This window comes from Diprion similis, chromosome 6 (genome assembly GCF_021155765.1).
Source record: "Diprion similis isolate iyDipSimi1 chromosome 6, iyDipSimi1.1, whole genome shotgun sequence".
Classification (NCBI taxonomy): domain Eukaryota; kingdom Metazoa; phylum Arthropoda; class Insecta; order Hymenoptera; family Diprionidae; genus Diprion; species Diprion similis.
In genome coordinates, this window is record NC_060110.1 from 25373793 (window position 1) to 25388231 (window position 14439).

Here is a 14439-nt window from a genome sequence, read left to right on the forward strand (position 1 = left end):
TTACCATCAATTGACAATTTGTGGCTCAATCCGCAATCACCTAATTTAGGTGTGGTAAGATAGGCTGGGTTTTTCTTGTGACGTCTCAACTTTTTACGTTGAATATGTTTCAACAGTTCGGGAAGTTTTTCACCATAATACGAACGTGCACACCTGACTATTGAACTCTCCGCGGCCGTCGCATACGCCTGAAGTAATGTGATATTGCACGTTTCAGGTTCAGCAGGCAGTAGCGCAGGCTGCGCAGCAGCTACAAGCATTACAAAAGCAGCAAACTCTACAGAATGCCGGAAGTGGTGGAGGCGGTGGAGGCGGTGGAGGCGGTGGAGGCGGAGGTGGCGGCAGCAGCGGAGGAGGAGGAGGAGGAGGAGGAGGAAGCGCCGGGCCTGGCGGCGGGGGAGGAATCAGCGTTGTCGGAAGTGTCGGAGGTGTTGGAAGTGTGCGGGGTTTGAACCAGCAAAGATCGCCACCTCCGCCCGGGACTCCACCTGCCGTTAAAGGAGCACCGACGAGACTGGAGCCATCTCCGGAAGAGACTACGGACCTCGAGGAACTCGAGCAGTTCGCGAAAACTTTCAAGCAGCGTCGAATAAAGCTGGGATTCACCCAGGGTGACGTCGGTCTGGCAATGGGGAAACTTTACGGGAACGACTTTTCCCAGACGACGATTTCAAGGTTCGAAGCGTTGAACCTTTCCTTCAAAAACATGTGCAAGCTGAAACCACTGCTCCAGAAATGGTTAGAAGACGCGGACAATTCCCTTAACAACCCCAACTCCCTCTCGAACCCTCTGACTACTCCTGAAGCCATCGGCAGAAGACGGAAGAAGCGGACTTCGATCGAGACCAGCGTCCGCGTTGCCCTCGAGAAGGCTTTCCTTCAGAACCCAAAACCTACCTCCGAAGAAATCACCATGCTCGCCGACAGCCTTGCCATGGAGAAGGAAGTCGTCCGGGTCTGGTTCTGCAACAGGTAAACTGCAAACACTTGCGAATTCGATGAGATCAGTTTCTACTTCACTCACTGCTTAGGTTTTACTCGTTGTTATATCCAACATGCGAGTGTAACTACGAGATTTGGGAATTTAACAAGGCATTCGAATAAACGAGAGAAATAGTCTACCCGATCCGCAAATTTTATCCAGGGTCATTTATTGAATACCGGCTAACCAACCTGGGATTGGGAGAGATGAGAGTAGAGTAGATTAGAGATTTTCATAGCCATGGGAAGTATCCCCTAACGCAGTTCAGGGCAAGTGAATATAAAAAATAATGTTAACGAAAAAAACAATACTTAGTATAAATAATTGCTCGTTACAAAGCAAGGCATGAGTGTACATAAGGTGATGCGTGAACAATAAACTTCATACAGTATGAGCTCCGCAAGGAAAAGTTACAGTTGAACATGAATACATCTGTGAATACAGTAGAAATAGTGATATTACAGTAATAGTGTAAGACTCAGGGGCAAATATCTGCCAATTCACATAATAGTCAGCATATTTATGCATACGTATATAAATGGGAATGAACATAATAGGTGTTATAGGTAATATGTATCAGGGCGCTCATCAGCGGACTGAATAAGCAACTCAAGATCACTGCGCTCTGAATTCGATAGATAATCAAATAATGTGTATTTGAAGGAGGGAAAAGATTTAACCCCAGTGATGTTGGGCGGAAGTACAGATAGATAGATATATAGAACCAAATCTTATTATATGAGGGTAGTGACGCATAAGTACAATTGCGCATGTATAAAGGAAAGGGAACTTGGGATGAACTGAACTTAAAGTGAATATATAGTCTGTAGAGTACAGTGCACAGAAATTTAGCTTGACATTGTTTCTCTCTCTCTCTCTCTCTCTCTCTGACTACCAAATCTTCTTCTAGTTATAGCACCCCCAAGTGCTCTAGGAATGGTGAGGAGTAACGGCCTCTATATGACATATACGATAACAACATTACGTAAGTGGGATCGTAATTATTAAAGTGGTTTCGTTTACAGGCGACAAAAGGAAAAACGGATCAACCCCCCGACGGCTGCGATGGGCAGTCCCACGATGGCCTCGCCGACGCCGTCTGTGTTCGCCTCGTTGGCCGGTTCGATGTCCGGGAGCCCTCTATCTCTGACAACCCACGCGACGACCCACGTCGGCTCTCACCCCCACCCCCACCCGCATCCACACCCCCACCCCCACCCCCACACTCACCCCCATCCTCACAGTCAGAGTCACGGCCACGGGCACGGCACGTCGTCCCTCGGATCACCGCTGCCCCTTGCCCTGGTCGCTACCGCTGGCGGCAGTTATCACACGACGAGTTCAAAGTCCCACGAGTGACACCAGCCCTCCCAGGCGGAGGACGCTCTCTACAATCACCAGTCCCAAAGTCAGCATTCTCATCTACACCCTCACCCACATCATCAAAACCAGAACCACAATCATCATTATCATCATCAGCAGCTGCAGCAGCAGCAGCAGCAGCAGCAGCAGCAGCAGCAGCAACAGCAGCGGCGGCAGCGACGCTTGTGCAATCTCACAGATTTTTATCAATAAATAACTATGTAATACTATACACAAGTAACGGTAAAGGCGTCAGATATAATCGGTCGTCGGTGTCGGCGGACGAAGAATGCCTGTAGTGCAACAGGGACAGACGTGACGCGTCCAAGACGCGGATAAACGCGAAAACTTTATTCATCAAATGCGCTTCGATCAACAGTTGCGATCGGCGGATGGTTTAATAGATACGGGACGTCTTAATCGGATGTGGGTATAGTGGCTAGTCCGTTTCCGTATTAATACCTATGTGTAGATGTGTGTATGTGTGTATGTATGTATGTATGTATGTATGTATGTATGCATGTATGTATGTATAGGCAGCAAAAAAATTGTTCTTTTTCTGGAAAATTGTATAGTTAAGGTTATATAGATGTATATGTAATTGTAAATATAGCTGTAGCCGAACTGTGCGTAAGTATAACAATAAGCTGAGGGATTTGTTATATATTAATGACAACCTACAGATACTGAGACAGAGCTGCGTCAAACTGTTTGCGGCTGCGTACCTAGCGTGTACCTAGATGGACTTGTCTATATTCCAGGTTTCGTGCTGTCAGATTCATCTCAATTTCTTAAACGGAACCAGGTCAATTCCGGCAGAGTGAACCACCTGTACCGGCACGAATATACATGCAAATACTCCGAGTACAACTTGCAAGCCTGTAATTCTCAGTTACTGGGGTTTTGGCGAAAGTGGAATCATACTTTGACTTACAGTCTCGCTGCAATTTTGTTTTACGTGGAATTTCTATCAGCAACTTTCCAGTCCCGTAATCTTTTTCAAATACAACCATTTGTCTCAATTTAAATTGAGACATATATTCCACCCGGAACAAGCTGTTTCACGTGAAACAATATCTCGATCTGAAGAATCACGTCCGTGCCATAGGTACAGAAAATACACTTCCAGTTTTGGAAATGCATTTTCAGCCAGGGATCTGGATGCATTTTTGTGTGTATGCAACTACTCGGTGGTCCTGGAATTGTTCTGGTTCGCCCGTAACAGATTTTGTCGCAAGACCGATAATCGCAGATAAACACCGTTATTTTGCATTCCGTGACTCGTTTGGTAACTCACGGCTGATCTGTAATCGTAACAAAATTCGACACTCCTATATCTGAGGCTTTTTTAGGAGAGAAAATAGGTTGCATATTATTTACTCAATGCATCTGTACACTTACCGCGAGTTTCATGGGCACTTCAGAGTATGACGAATGATTGTCAATGCTAACGACTATATAGTTACGTGATAACATAGATATTGTGTGAAACGAAATTGTTACTTAATAAAAGGATTCTTTTACATCAAAGTACGATCATCATTTACTTTTCGGTCGACGTCATGCAGTGTTATACTTATAACTGATACACGCGATCAAAATTTATACCTCTCTTTTTCTTTCTAAATACTGAAAAGCTTATGCATATCCGTGAGTGTGATGTGATAGAAAAATTGCCTGTCAATTTCGAATAATATGCCATCAGATGTTTGTTACTGAAATTGTCGCATTCGTGTTAGCTCCAGAGTTTCGATCCAGCAGGGCAGAATCGTTTCTACAGAAATCGTTTCTACAGAGTTCTTTTCTACAGAGTCTGCTTCTACAGAAGATACTTTGCCACAAAGTTCGTCTGTGCATAATCATTTTTGGCCTCCAATTACTACAAGTACATTACTACCTTTTTACAGAGATATTATATCCAATTGTTTGTTTCTACAGAATTACGATCTGCAGTTCGTTTCTACAGAATTCCGGTCTGGAAGTTCGTTTCTACAGAATTTAGGTCTGGAAGGTCGATTCTACAGAATTCGGTCCTAGAAATTCGTTCCTACAAAATTCAAGTTTGGTAGTGCGGTTCTACAAAATTCGGTCCTGAAAGTTCGTTTCTACAGAATTCACTTCTGTAAATCCGTTTTACTTCCACAAGTTCGTTTCTACAAGTGGCGGTCAAATAACTTAAATTAAATTTTTAAAAAATGAGTCAACATCGTTTCTACAGAAACCGTTTCTACAGAGCACCGTTTCTATAGAGTTCTTTTCTACAGAGTTTGTTTCTACACAAGATATTATCTAGAAAGTTTGATTCTACAGAATCATTTTAGGTCTGTATCTACGGAGATCCTTCAAAAAAGTCGTTTCTGCAGACGAAATCTTGTAGATTGTTTGATTCTACAGAGTAAAGGAGAAAAGCTCGTTTCTACAGAAAACTTTTCTACAGAATCGCGACATGCAGTTCGTTTCTACAGAATTTAGATTTGGAAGTTCGATTCTACAGAATTCGGTCGTGGAAGTTCGTTTCTCATAGATTTACATTCTACAGAACTCGAATAGACCTAAAATAATTCTGTAGAATCGAACTTTGTAGAAAATATTTTCTGTAGAAACGAACTCTGTAGAAAAGAACTCTGTGGAAACGGTGCTCTGTAGAAACGATTCTGTAGAAACGGTGTCGACTCCCTGAATTCTGTAGAAACGAACTGAAGGTTGCAATTCTGTAGAAACGAGCTTTACAGATTTATTCTGTAGAATTGAGCAATCTAAAAGAATTTGTCTGTAGAAACGACTTTTTAGGAGGATCTCTGTGGGTATAGACCTAAAATAATTCTCTACAATCGAATTTTGTAGAAAAGATGATCTGTGGAAACGAACTCTCTAAAGAATTGTGTAGAAACGGTGCCCTGTAGAAACGATTCTGTAGAAAACGGTGTCGACACGATCCAGCCACTCATGTGGGTTGCCATACGGGAAATATGATAGGTATTGCATACATACAATCACCTACGCTATCTTTTGTCGGCAATGTAGATCTCGTATCAGTGAGTGAAAAAGTACTAAGGAGTTTCTGTATCGTCGGTGAAGATAATACCAAAATTCACAAAAACCTCAAAATTGCATCAATTTTAAAGGCTCCATTCGCGATTAAATCCCATGCGAAATTCATTGTGCAGCATTCGAGAAGCACCTCATCGTACGACAGTACACGTACTGTTTTGAAAGTTTCATAAGACCAGCACAGTTTCCCTGATTTTGTTGAAATGTATTTCAGAGGCGATGAACCTTCCTAACTGGTTGGACATGCGGTAAGTTTGTTTATCCGCCGAACGATGCATGCGCCTTAATCACGCAGCCAGAGTTACAGCGGTCGTGTCAGGTTGAGCTTCGTATCCCGACACGGCCATACCGAATGTTGTCAAAACAAACGATATTCACCGTTGTCAAAGCAAGTAATTAATAGTTGAAGCTTGGGATAAATGTGACAGGATACGATGCTCAAACTGAGATGAAAGCTGTAACTCCGGTTGCTTGAATAAGGCACACCCATCGTTCCGCAGATAGAGAAACTCACTGTATAAGAAGCACAAGTTTGGACACCTGCGCACGTGATTCAAGTTTCGCGAAACACCTATTACACGCACAGGCCCCAAAAATATACTTTTCATTTTGATTGACCCTCCCATCCCTTCGAGAAATTGTGTACCGAAACTGAATCACGGATATGGAATATATTCATTCCATGAGAGTTAAAACAGACCTTTATTGACTTACATATTCGCCTATTGAAACACACGTTCGGACATAGCATATCAACAAGTTTATTTTGATGAAACGGTGCACTCATGACGGTTGTTGGTCATTTATTGTTAATTATGAAAAATGAATTTACGAAAAAATGACTATTCATAGTGGACAAAATCGAATATCGATTGACGGTGAGATCCACAAACTATTCCAGGAACGATGACGTTCATTGCTTGCGAATATTTAATAAGGCAATATTTATTTGCCGACAATCCTGCATAATTTTCTTCCCTATAGTTATAATTACCCCATAGAATGAAAAGAAAAGTACTTCATGTTTGATGTTGTAGTCAAGTTGTAATGTGAGCATAATTTTAATTGAAAAATCATACGGTATATCCAATTACGATGTATCATCTGAGTTGTCAGGCCTATCATGAAAACAAGCTGATTGCGAGTTGCCAATGGTACGTATTCAGTGGCATATCTAAAGAAAATAACTCCTGTGGCAACTACTGAAATTACGCCCGTCTTAAAATCTGATATCCTAGGACCTTTAAGGGAAAGCTTCGGTACACCTTCTAGGTATAAGAAATACTGGTCCTGATTTTTTTTCTTGGGGTTCATTTGAAATTGCATCAAAACAGTAACCGGCGATTGAAAGAAATTAAAAATTGTTTGATGGATTATTTATAATTCATTTACTTCATACGTATCTTCTATTCAATAATGCATTACGGATTTAGTAGAGTATATATTTATATATATATAGATATATATGAAGTAAATGAATTAAAAACAATCTAATAAAAGTTTCGTAATTTTTTTAACCACGTGATACATTTTTGGTGTGAAATTTTTCACCGAAGAATCAAAATACCGTGTCCGGTTTTTGTTTCCCAAAGCTCTCGTTTTTTTTCCACCCATGAAAACTCATGCGTGAAATTGATAATATCTACATTCACTCGAAAGATAGAATTGGTAAAATATTCGTAGAAGTTTTCTTTTAAATTTTTGGACGTCATAGAGGATTCTCTGCGTTTGCAAATAGAGCCGTAAAATAAAAACCACAAACCCTATAGGACCGGATATTTCCCATAGCTTGAAAATGCACCGAACCATCTCCTTAACAAAGATACTCGAAACTTTTGAATCTCGTTATGTTAGATTTCTCGAATAAAGATTTCTCCCCTCAAACTGCTGCTAAACCCGTTTCTAAAACTCGTTGGAAAACCTGGTATATTTGGTCGATTTCACTCTGCGACGAGTCATATTATTCGCAATACAATTCCGTACACTCTCACCGCGACAATTTCTTTTTCCTTAAATTTCTAGCAGATAAATACCATACAACTTGTGAATGTGAAAATTTAATAGAAACTGGACGTGCGACTATATTGTAATGAAGCTACCTAAAAAAGAATTGATTTTCAACTGTGCAGCCTCTTTCAAGTAAGCTCCGAGCGTCCCTTCCGAAACAACACCCAGGGCTCGTGCTATGCTTGCCATACCAGAGATACGCGACTGTGTGCATTGAACAGCACATATCAAGGAAATTAGTATTCGCCATGGTACAAAGAAATCTGAAAAGTTCTTTTTCCCCTTTCATTTTGGTTCAGAAAATTTTTGTACGGTGACGATGAGGCCGAATAAAATTCACGCATCTATCCGTATTTCGTTAGTCATGCTGTTGGTTTCTCCGTATACACACATTAGTTTTCTCTCACAAGTGAGCATTGTTCACAAGGGTCAATCTGTACAGCACATAAAGTGCATAATAAGTGAGAAATTAGATTGCGATGACGGACTATACCCGTGGGGACAATGATTTTCGGACGGGTCATTTTTCGGCCGAGTCGATTAGGTTAGCAATAACGAAGTCAGTCCACCGCGCCGACGTTGGCCAGCCGCGAGGTGGGATCAATCTTCGTAAACATAAGAGAACCCAGCAATACAAAATTGAAATTGGTTCGCGGACAGACTCCATTATCAGCGTAATCTAATCGGCCGAAGAATTACCAGTTTCCGAATCACTGTCCTCGTGCGTACTACACCCGAGTGCCGTTAATTCTGACCTCCCTTCATTTCGTCAATAAGCAGTGCAAGATGCCGAAGTCTCTGAAGGCTTCGTGAATATAAGCGACAGCAGTCACCTTGCCACTTTATCTTAATAATTTTGGCGATCTCTTTTATGCTAGCTTCCACATTTTTATAATACGGTCAGATTTTTACATAGCAACACACGCGAGCTGTTCTCCACACCCAAACGAAAATAAATATGGAAAAACTTTGTTGAATTAACGAAGTGCGGCGATCATTGCGGCACAACCCAACCAGAGTTTTGCTGATTCAAATGAATCGGATTTCTCTTCGTGACCCGAATCGTTATTATCTTGTCACTCTCCGGATGAAGCACGCGGTATTTGTCAGAATAGTAAAATCCGGGTTTTAGGACATGGAAAATATTTTTTTAGGCGGGTGGCGGGGGGGGGGGGGGGGGGGGGCACCGCCGTTACCAGTGCCCGTAACCCTAGACTCGCTACCATACCTTAACTCCCGCCGACCTATATACATGCATTTCTTGAATGCATTTTTTAGATTTTCTCTCCTTTTTTTTCAAGTAAGTAATGTGGCTAAAGTTGAGTCGAAGGTAAGGTCCTATGTGTAACACAGGAATAAAAGTTGATTATTCCCTCGTTACACAATGTACTATTTTTAGTAAGTCTGTACACCAATTTGTTATCTTGAAATTGTTATTCTTCGACACGAGCTAACGCGTCCAAACAAATAGTTGCCTCAGTTTGTCAATCCAAGTCCTGCAGATCAAGTGTACACTTTATTTTAAGTACCGTCATGTATATCGCAATTAACAGGGTGTTTTAGGAAAAAATGTTTGCGAATTTCCACCGTGGCACCACCTAAAAAGTTTTTTTGGGTTTAAAGAAAGACTCTCTCAAAAAATGAGCGTTGTACGTTACGTATAAGATGGCGCTCATAGATTTGTCACATCTTTCGCACAATTTTTTCGTTAAAATTATGCCGGGGTCCCGTTTCAATATGAACTGGAACACGCGCGGGCTTGTTTGTTCCGTGCAGCGACCAGCGCGCAGCGGTATGAGAGAAATAGTTACGGCTCACCCTGTCCGCACTTGACCAAAACGTGGTGACTACGTGCCTCGTCCAAAGACATTGACCGTCGAAGCGGAAAACTGGTTGTGGCGTAAGCTCTGACGTTGATGTTTGCGGATAACATAATATTTGTAGATAATATCTACATTCTGAGTTGTAAACGTCACACCTTTACGCCCCTAGCAGTCTTTTGCACCGATGGTCAATGTTTTTATACGAGGTAGTCAATGCGTATCGGACGGGGGTGAACGGAAAGTGCCACGGCGGAAATTCGCAACTTATTTTTTCCCCAAACACTCTAGTGTACAATGTACGATGAATGAATGTGTCATTTTATTATTGGAGATCTCTGCGTAAAATACATACATATATCTATCTATATACTATGCATATTGACCATTATGTATAACTTATTGTCAGTGATATGGGCATGTGCATACGATGGTAATCAAAATACGACACACACGTCGCATGTCTACCGGCATAAGGTCGTAAGCGCCACCCTACGACCTTTTTCTTTTGAAACAGACAAAATGGCGTTGATTTTTTAATCGCATCTAGGCTTAAAACAGGAAAATTCAGTCAGAAACGTCGAAGTTAGATACAACCTTCCGCTACCGATTCAACTATAGAAACCTATGTCGATTTATTCCATACGGTCGTAGCTGCTAAAAATTATTTTTTTGTTTTCACTTTCTCGGTTCCAGTATGAATTCATCAACTAAACGCAAAAGGTCGTACGTGTTAGCAGATACGACCTTTTGATCCTAATGAAAAGTGAAAAAATGATCCAATACGATGATTGCATAAGGGCGTTACCGCAAAAAATTATTATTGCTATTCCTATCATTCCCATAATTGACTGTCTGGATAATCGATGTTCAGAAAATCGACATCCTCACTGTGTAACTTTGTTAATTTCAATTTTTCATGCGTTTCAGTAGTCTTTAAAGAGTTTGCAATCAATAAAAAAAATTGGCGGTCACGCTCTGCTGTTTTTATCTTCGAAAACTTTCTGATAAAATTTCTGATTTTTTCAGATCTAGATTTAGCTATACGTTTCAATGGCTTCTAGAACGATTGCGGAGACAAAAGGAAACATGATCGTTACGGACATTCTGTTTTAATGTACTTATTAATGAATAAAGGTCGTATCTGCCTAACATACGACCTTTTATCTTTATATTTTCATACGCTTGATTTTGGTCCAAGTATACGTTTTCATCATTTTCAGAGTGAACGGTGAAAAAAAAAAGTTATACACCCTTTTGCCAGTAAAATCGCATTTTTGGCCGTTACGGCCTTATCTCATTAGACACGCGACGTGTTATACATCAAGTTGTAATTTTAAATAGTGAAATATGACGAGAAATTTGATAATGTAATAATGTATAGATGTCGCGATAGATGCAATTAAGATGCGGAAAACACTTGTGTGTGCAATATGTGTGAACTTGATTCAACTGTTTTGCAGCTAGGAAACTTTTTTCTGTCGGATAAAACAAAATGAATAATATTATCTTCATTCGCTTCGTCGGTATCATCAGCGTCATCAGCGTTACAATTTTCATTGATGTTATCTTATTTTTTGAATACATTTCTCGTCATCACAATTATACCTGATATATTACCGCAACCATTTCATTTGTTAAATGGAAACCCGTAGGCTGTCACAATTAGAGTGACTAATCGATATGCCTTGCGCCGACCGTTTGCTATACCCAAGTCAGCTATTGTTACGTAGAAGCGTGTCGGCGGGCTGCTTCGCCGTATAATCATGGTTCGAAGTTGGGAACGTGCAGGGTATGTACGGTGTATGGAGGAAAATCATAAATATGGACCAAGTATAGTATAAACACAGAAATTTCCTATGCCTAACTCACGTCACCCATGCGGTAGGTACGCGCATGCGGTAATCAGTATCTATACGCGTATCCTGCGAATAAAAAAAAAAATATACATATATATATACCGTCGACAGCATGTAATTAAAAGGTGAATTTACAGAGAACCCCCTTCGGGTCTGTCATAATTGTGATTATTTTGTTTCTTAATATTATAATTAATAAGATTACGGTCGTCATCATATATCATTATACCTTGTATCAAAATAATTTTTTTTATCAGCGCTTGTTTCGTTGTTAGGACATATCAATATTTCGCCGATTACGATTATTATCTGTACGATTGCCTCAATTGCGAAATGGTCGATCGCATCTTTTATTTATACGGCTTTCATGTACCTACGTATTATGTAATGCATGCAAGGGTGAGTAAAATGCGAACTGATTTTTCGGATACTTCCAAATTGAAGTTGCAACGGGCAAAATGACAATGTTCGTGGGATATTCCGTATTTATAGCCATTTATAGGTATTTAAACAATGACAGTTAATATTACCAACAACCGCGAATGTTTTCCGCTCTTTCACCTCGTTGATTTCATACCTACTTTATATTGGGTGCGGCTCGATCATTTCCGAATTATCAAAGTTCGAATCGTCCGCTGTATCGCGAATGGACTAATCTCCGAACGTTACACACCTTCGCACGCGGTATCGTGGAGCATTTACATTCGCACCCCTTCGTATTGCCATCACTTGACTGGTTAAATTATTATCAACATCACACTTTTCGTTACTAGTTCTTCACTATTATTATTTCTACTATTACCATTGTTATGATTATTGTTATTATTGTTATTATCTTAGAAGATATTACATTTTTTTCTATTCGCTGTTATACTTTCACCCGAGTACGAATATTAATCATCCATTTACATCTCTACGTGTATTAATTTTCCAATTTTCTTCCTTGGTATTATCTCACACAGCCCGAATGTTATACATTCGGACAGATATGTGACATTGACATGGTTTTTGTGTCAATTGATGACTGAATTTTCAATGTTTTTATACAAATTTTCCCTGTAACGTTTCATTCTGTATATTTGGATGAGATGTTAAAAACTTTTAGCTGTCACGCGATTTTTTCAATTTCAATCTTTTCAAGGGCAGTGTAAGGTTAATTCGGTGTATAAAAAGCATATTTTCAAGTTCCTTTTTACAAGATACTAGTAATGCCGGTTTATTTGATTAATTTTCACATAATAATGCAACATGTGAACTATATTTTTCTAAATTTTCATTGCAACTCACCTATTAAGCGCATTGTAACTTTTTTTCGGACAATCCAGTGACTAGTTACAGCGTACACCGCAAAACAACTTTCTTTGAAGGCGCCTGCTGACGGCTATGTATGATATTTTTATGACGTTACAAGAGCCTGACTATAAAATAGTCAGAGAAACGTGAAACATTATAGTTGTTATATTTCTGCCATGTATTCGCCATATGAATTTTGCTGTGTGGGTGATTGCAAACGACGAAGCATATATTGCTGGGTGAAAAAGGTAAATAGAGTGTAAGTGGTTAATGTAAGTATGTACGATATTCATGATACCTTGCAGAGATGGATTGATAGATGATAAGGTATCCTACAAAACCAATAGTTTAAACACAATCGTTGCTTTGATGTCGTATGCAATGTATGCAATGTGTGCAATATACCTGCCACGACGCGTAATACGTACCTCGCAGAGATCATATGACAAATCTTCGTATATTCTACCACTGACCATTATCCCCACTTGTGATACCATCACGGACACGCGTTTGCGTTACACTCTTGGAATGAGCGAACGTTTCTCCGAAAACACGAACGCCCAAGTAAACTTGATGCCAAACTCTCCAAAATTTAGCGGGTCCAACATAAGGATACCTCCGACAGCCTCTAAGCAATGTAGCCCGGTCGCCTTAGACCAAAATTAGTACTGAAGTTGCATTAATTTGGCACAGAAACTTTTCCGTCATGAATTGTTGCGAGGAAAGGGGGTCATTGGAAGTCTAAATCCAGATTTTAGGGAATCCATTCTTCATCCTTCTTATTTATTAAATTACTCGTTTGGTTTCAAGTTTACACTGAAGATGATAACAAACGAATTTCATTCTTTAGGCATCATTCATGTAATACGTTACGCCCTCAGGGGGGGAGGGGTTGGTCAAACCGTGAATATTTGATACGGCGAAGGGCGGGGGGGGGGGGGGGGGGGGGGGGTCGTCTAATGTGACGCAACATTTTTTTTTGCATTCTCAACTCGAAAAGTCGTTCAAGTTTACGAACTAGTCGCTGTTGATGACTTGAATCGCGCGCGCAATATGCTATTCTGAATTTTTAGGAAATTTTCAACGCCTCGTCATAATCTTAGCAATTAGTCGGGTAGCGTAACATTTGAGGGAGGGGGGGGGGGGGGGGGGGGGGCGAAAAAGGTCAAAAATAGCATTACGTAATACTTGAATGACGCCTTACAACTGTGATTATTACCATTTTCCTCTCGGATCGATATTCTTCGAATTGGACTCGCAAAGGGGGGCGAGGGGGAATTTGATTATTGAATAATCTCGTTTACTGTTGACTTTTACGTATAAACGATAATAATCAAAATTGCATAATGAAAAAAAAAACTGATTCGACGATTCAGATTATGAAAACTTGAAATTACAAGAAAATAAAGTAAAATCAACTAGTTTTTTTTTAACCTAGTCTATGAAAAATTTGTTAATAATACGTAAAATTCAACGGTGAACGAGATAATTCCATAATTAAATGTCACTAATAATCACATGTCAATAATACATAACTAGCGTAAAAAAACCTTTTCGGTCCAACGAACAAATACGGGTGTGCTTTCTTATGTACATTTGACGTTAAAAAAAGTTTGAATTAATTTTAAAAATACATGGTTAAAAAACATCCTAAATCGCCTTGTTCGAGGTGGCAATGTCCATATGCTAGTGTTAAACTCAAAATTTCAGAATCGACTGTACTCGGATTAATTAATGTGCGAGAATAGCGCGCTAAGCATGATGTGGACCAGAATGAATTAGCAAGTAACTATAAACATTATAATCATAGTAACCATCAGAAACTGACTCGTTCGGTAGGTAATATAAAAGTGTACATGTATACATATATACTCTTGGTCTTTGATTTATTACACGAATATTTGCATAATCGTAGATGCTCCAATTTTTTTCAAAGAATGACTCTATCGTATTCTCTGAAGTACGTATTATACTTTCCCATGCAACACCATTTGTTGAATATACACAGTGGGGTTTTGGAAAAAAATAATTTGTGAATTTCCACCGAGGAACATTCTAAATAGTT

The 14439-nt window shown here is 39.9% G+C and overlaps 1 protein-coding gene across 1 annotated transcript in view; it reads left to right on the top strand.

The window, feature by feature from the left end:
• LOC124407149 overlaps nucleotides 1-3005 on the top strand; it is a 102473-nt gene extending 99468 nt beyond the window's left edge. The window contains exons 7-9 of the mRNA XM_046883003.1: nucleotides 218-314; nucleotides 354-972; nucleotides 2008-3005. Coding sequence (XP_046738959.1) covers nucleotides 218-314; nucleotides 354-972; nucleotides 2008-2341 — 1050 coding nt within the window. The 3' untranslated portion in view covers nucleotides 2342-3005. The remainder of the gene's footprint in view (nucleotides 1-217; nucleotides 315-353; nucleotides 973-2007) is intronic.
• The last annotated feature ends 11434 nt before the right edge of the window (nucleotides 3006-14439 follow it).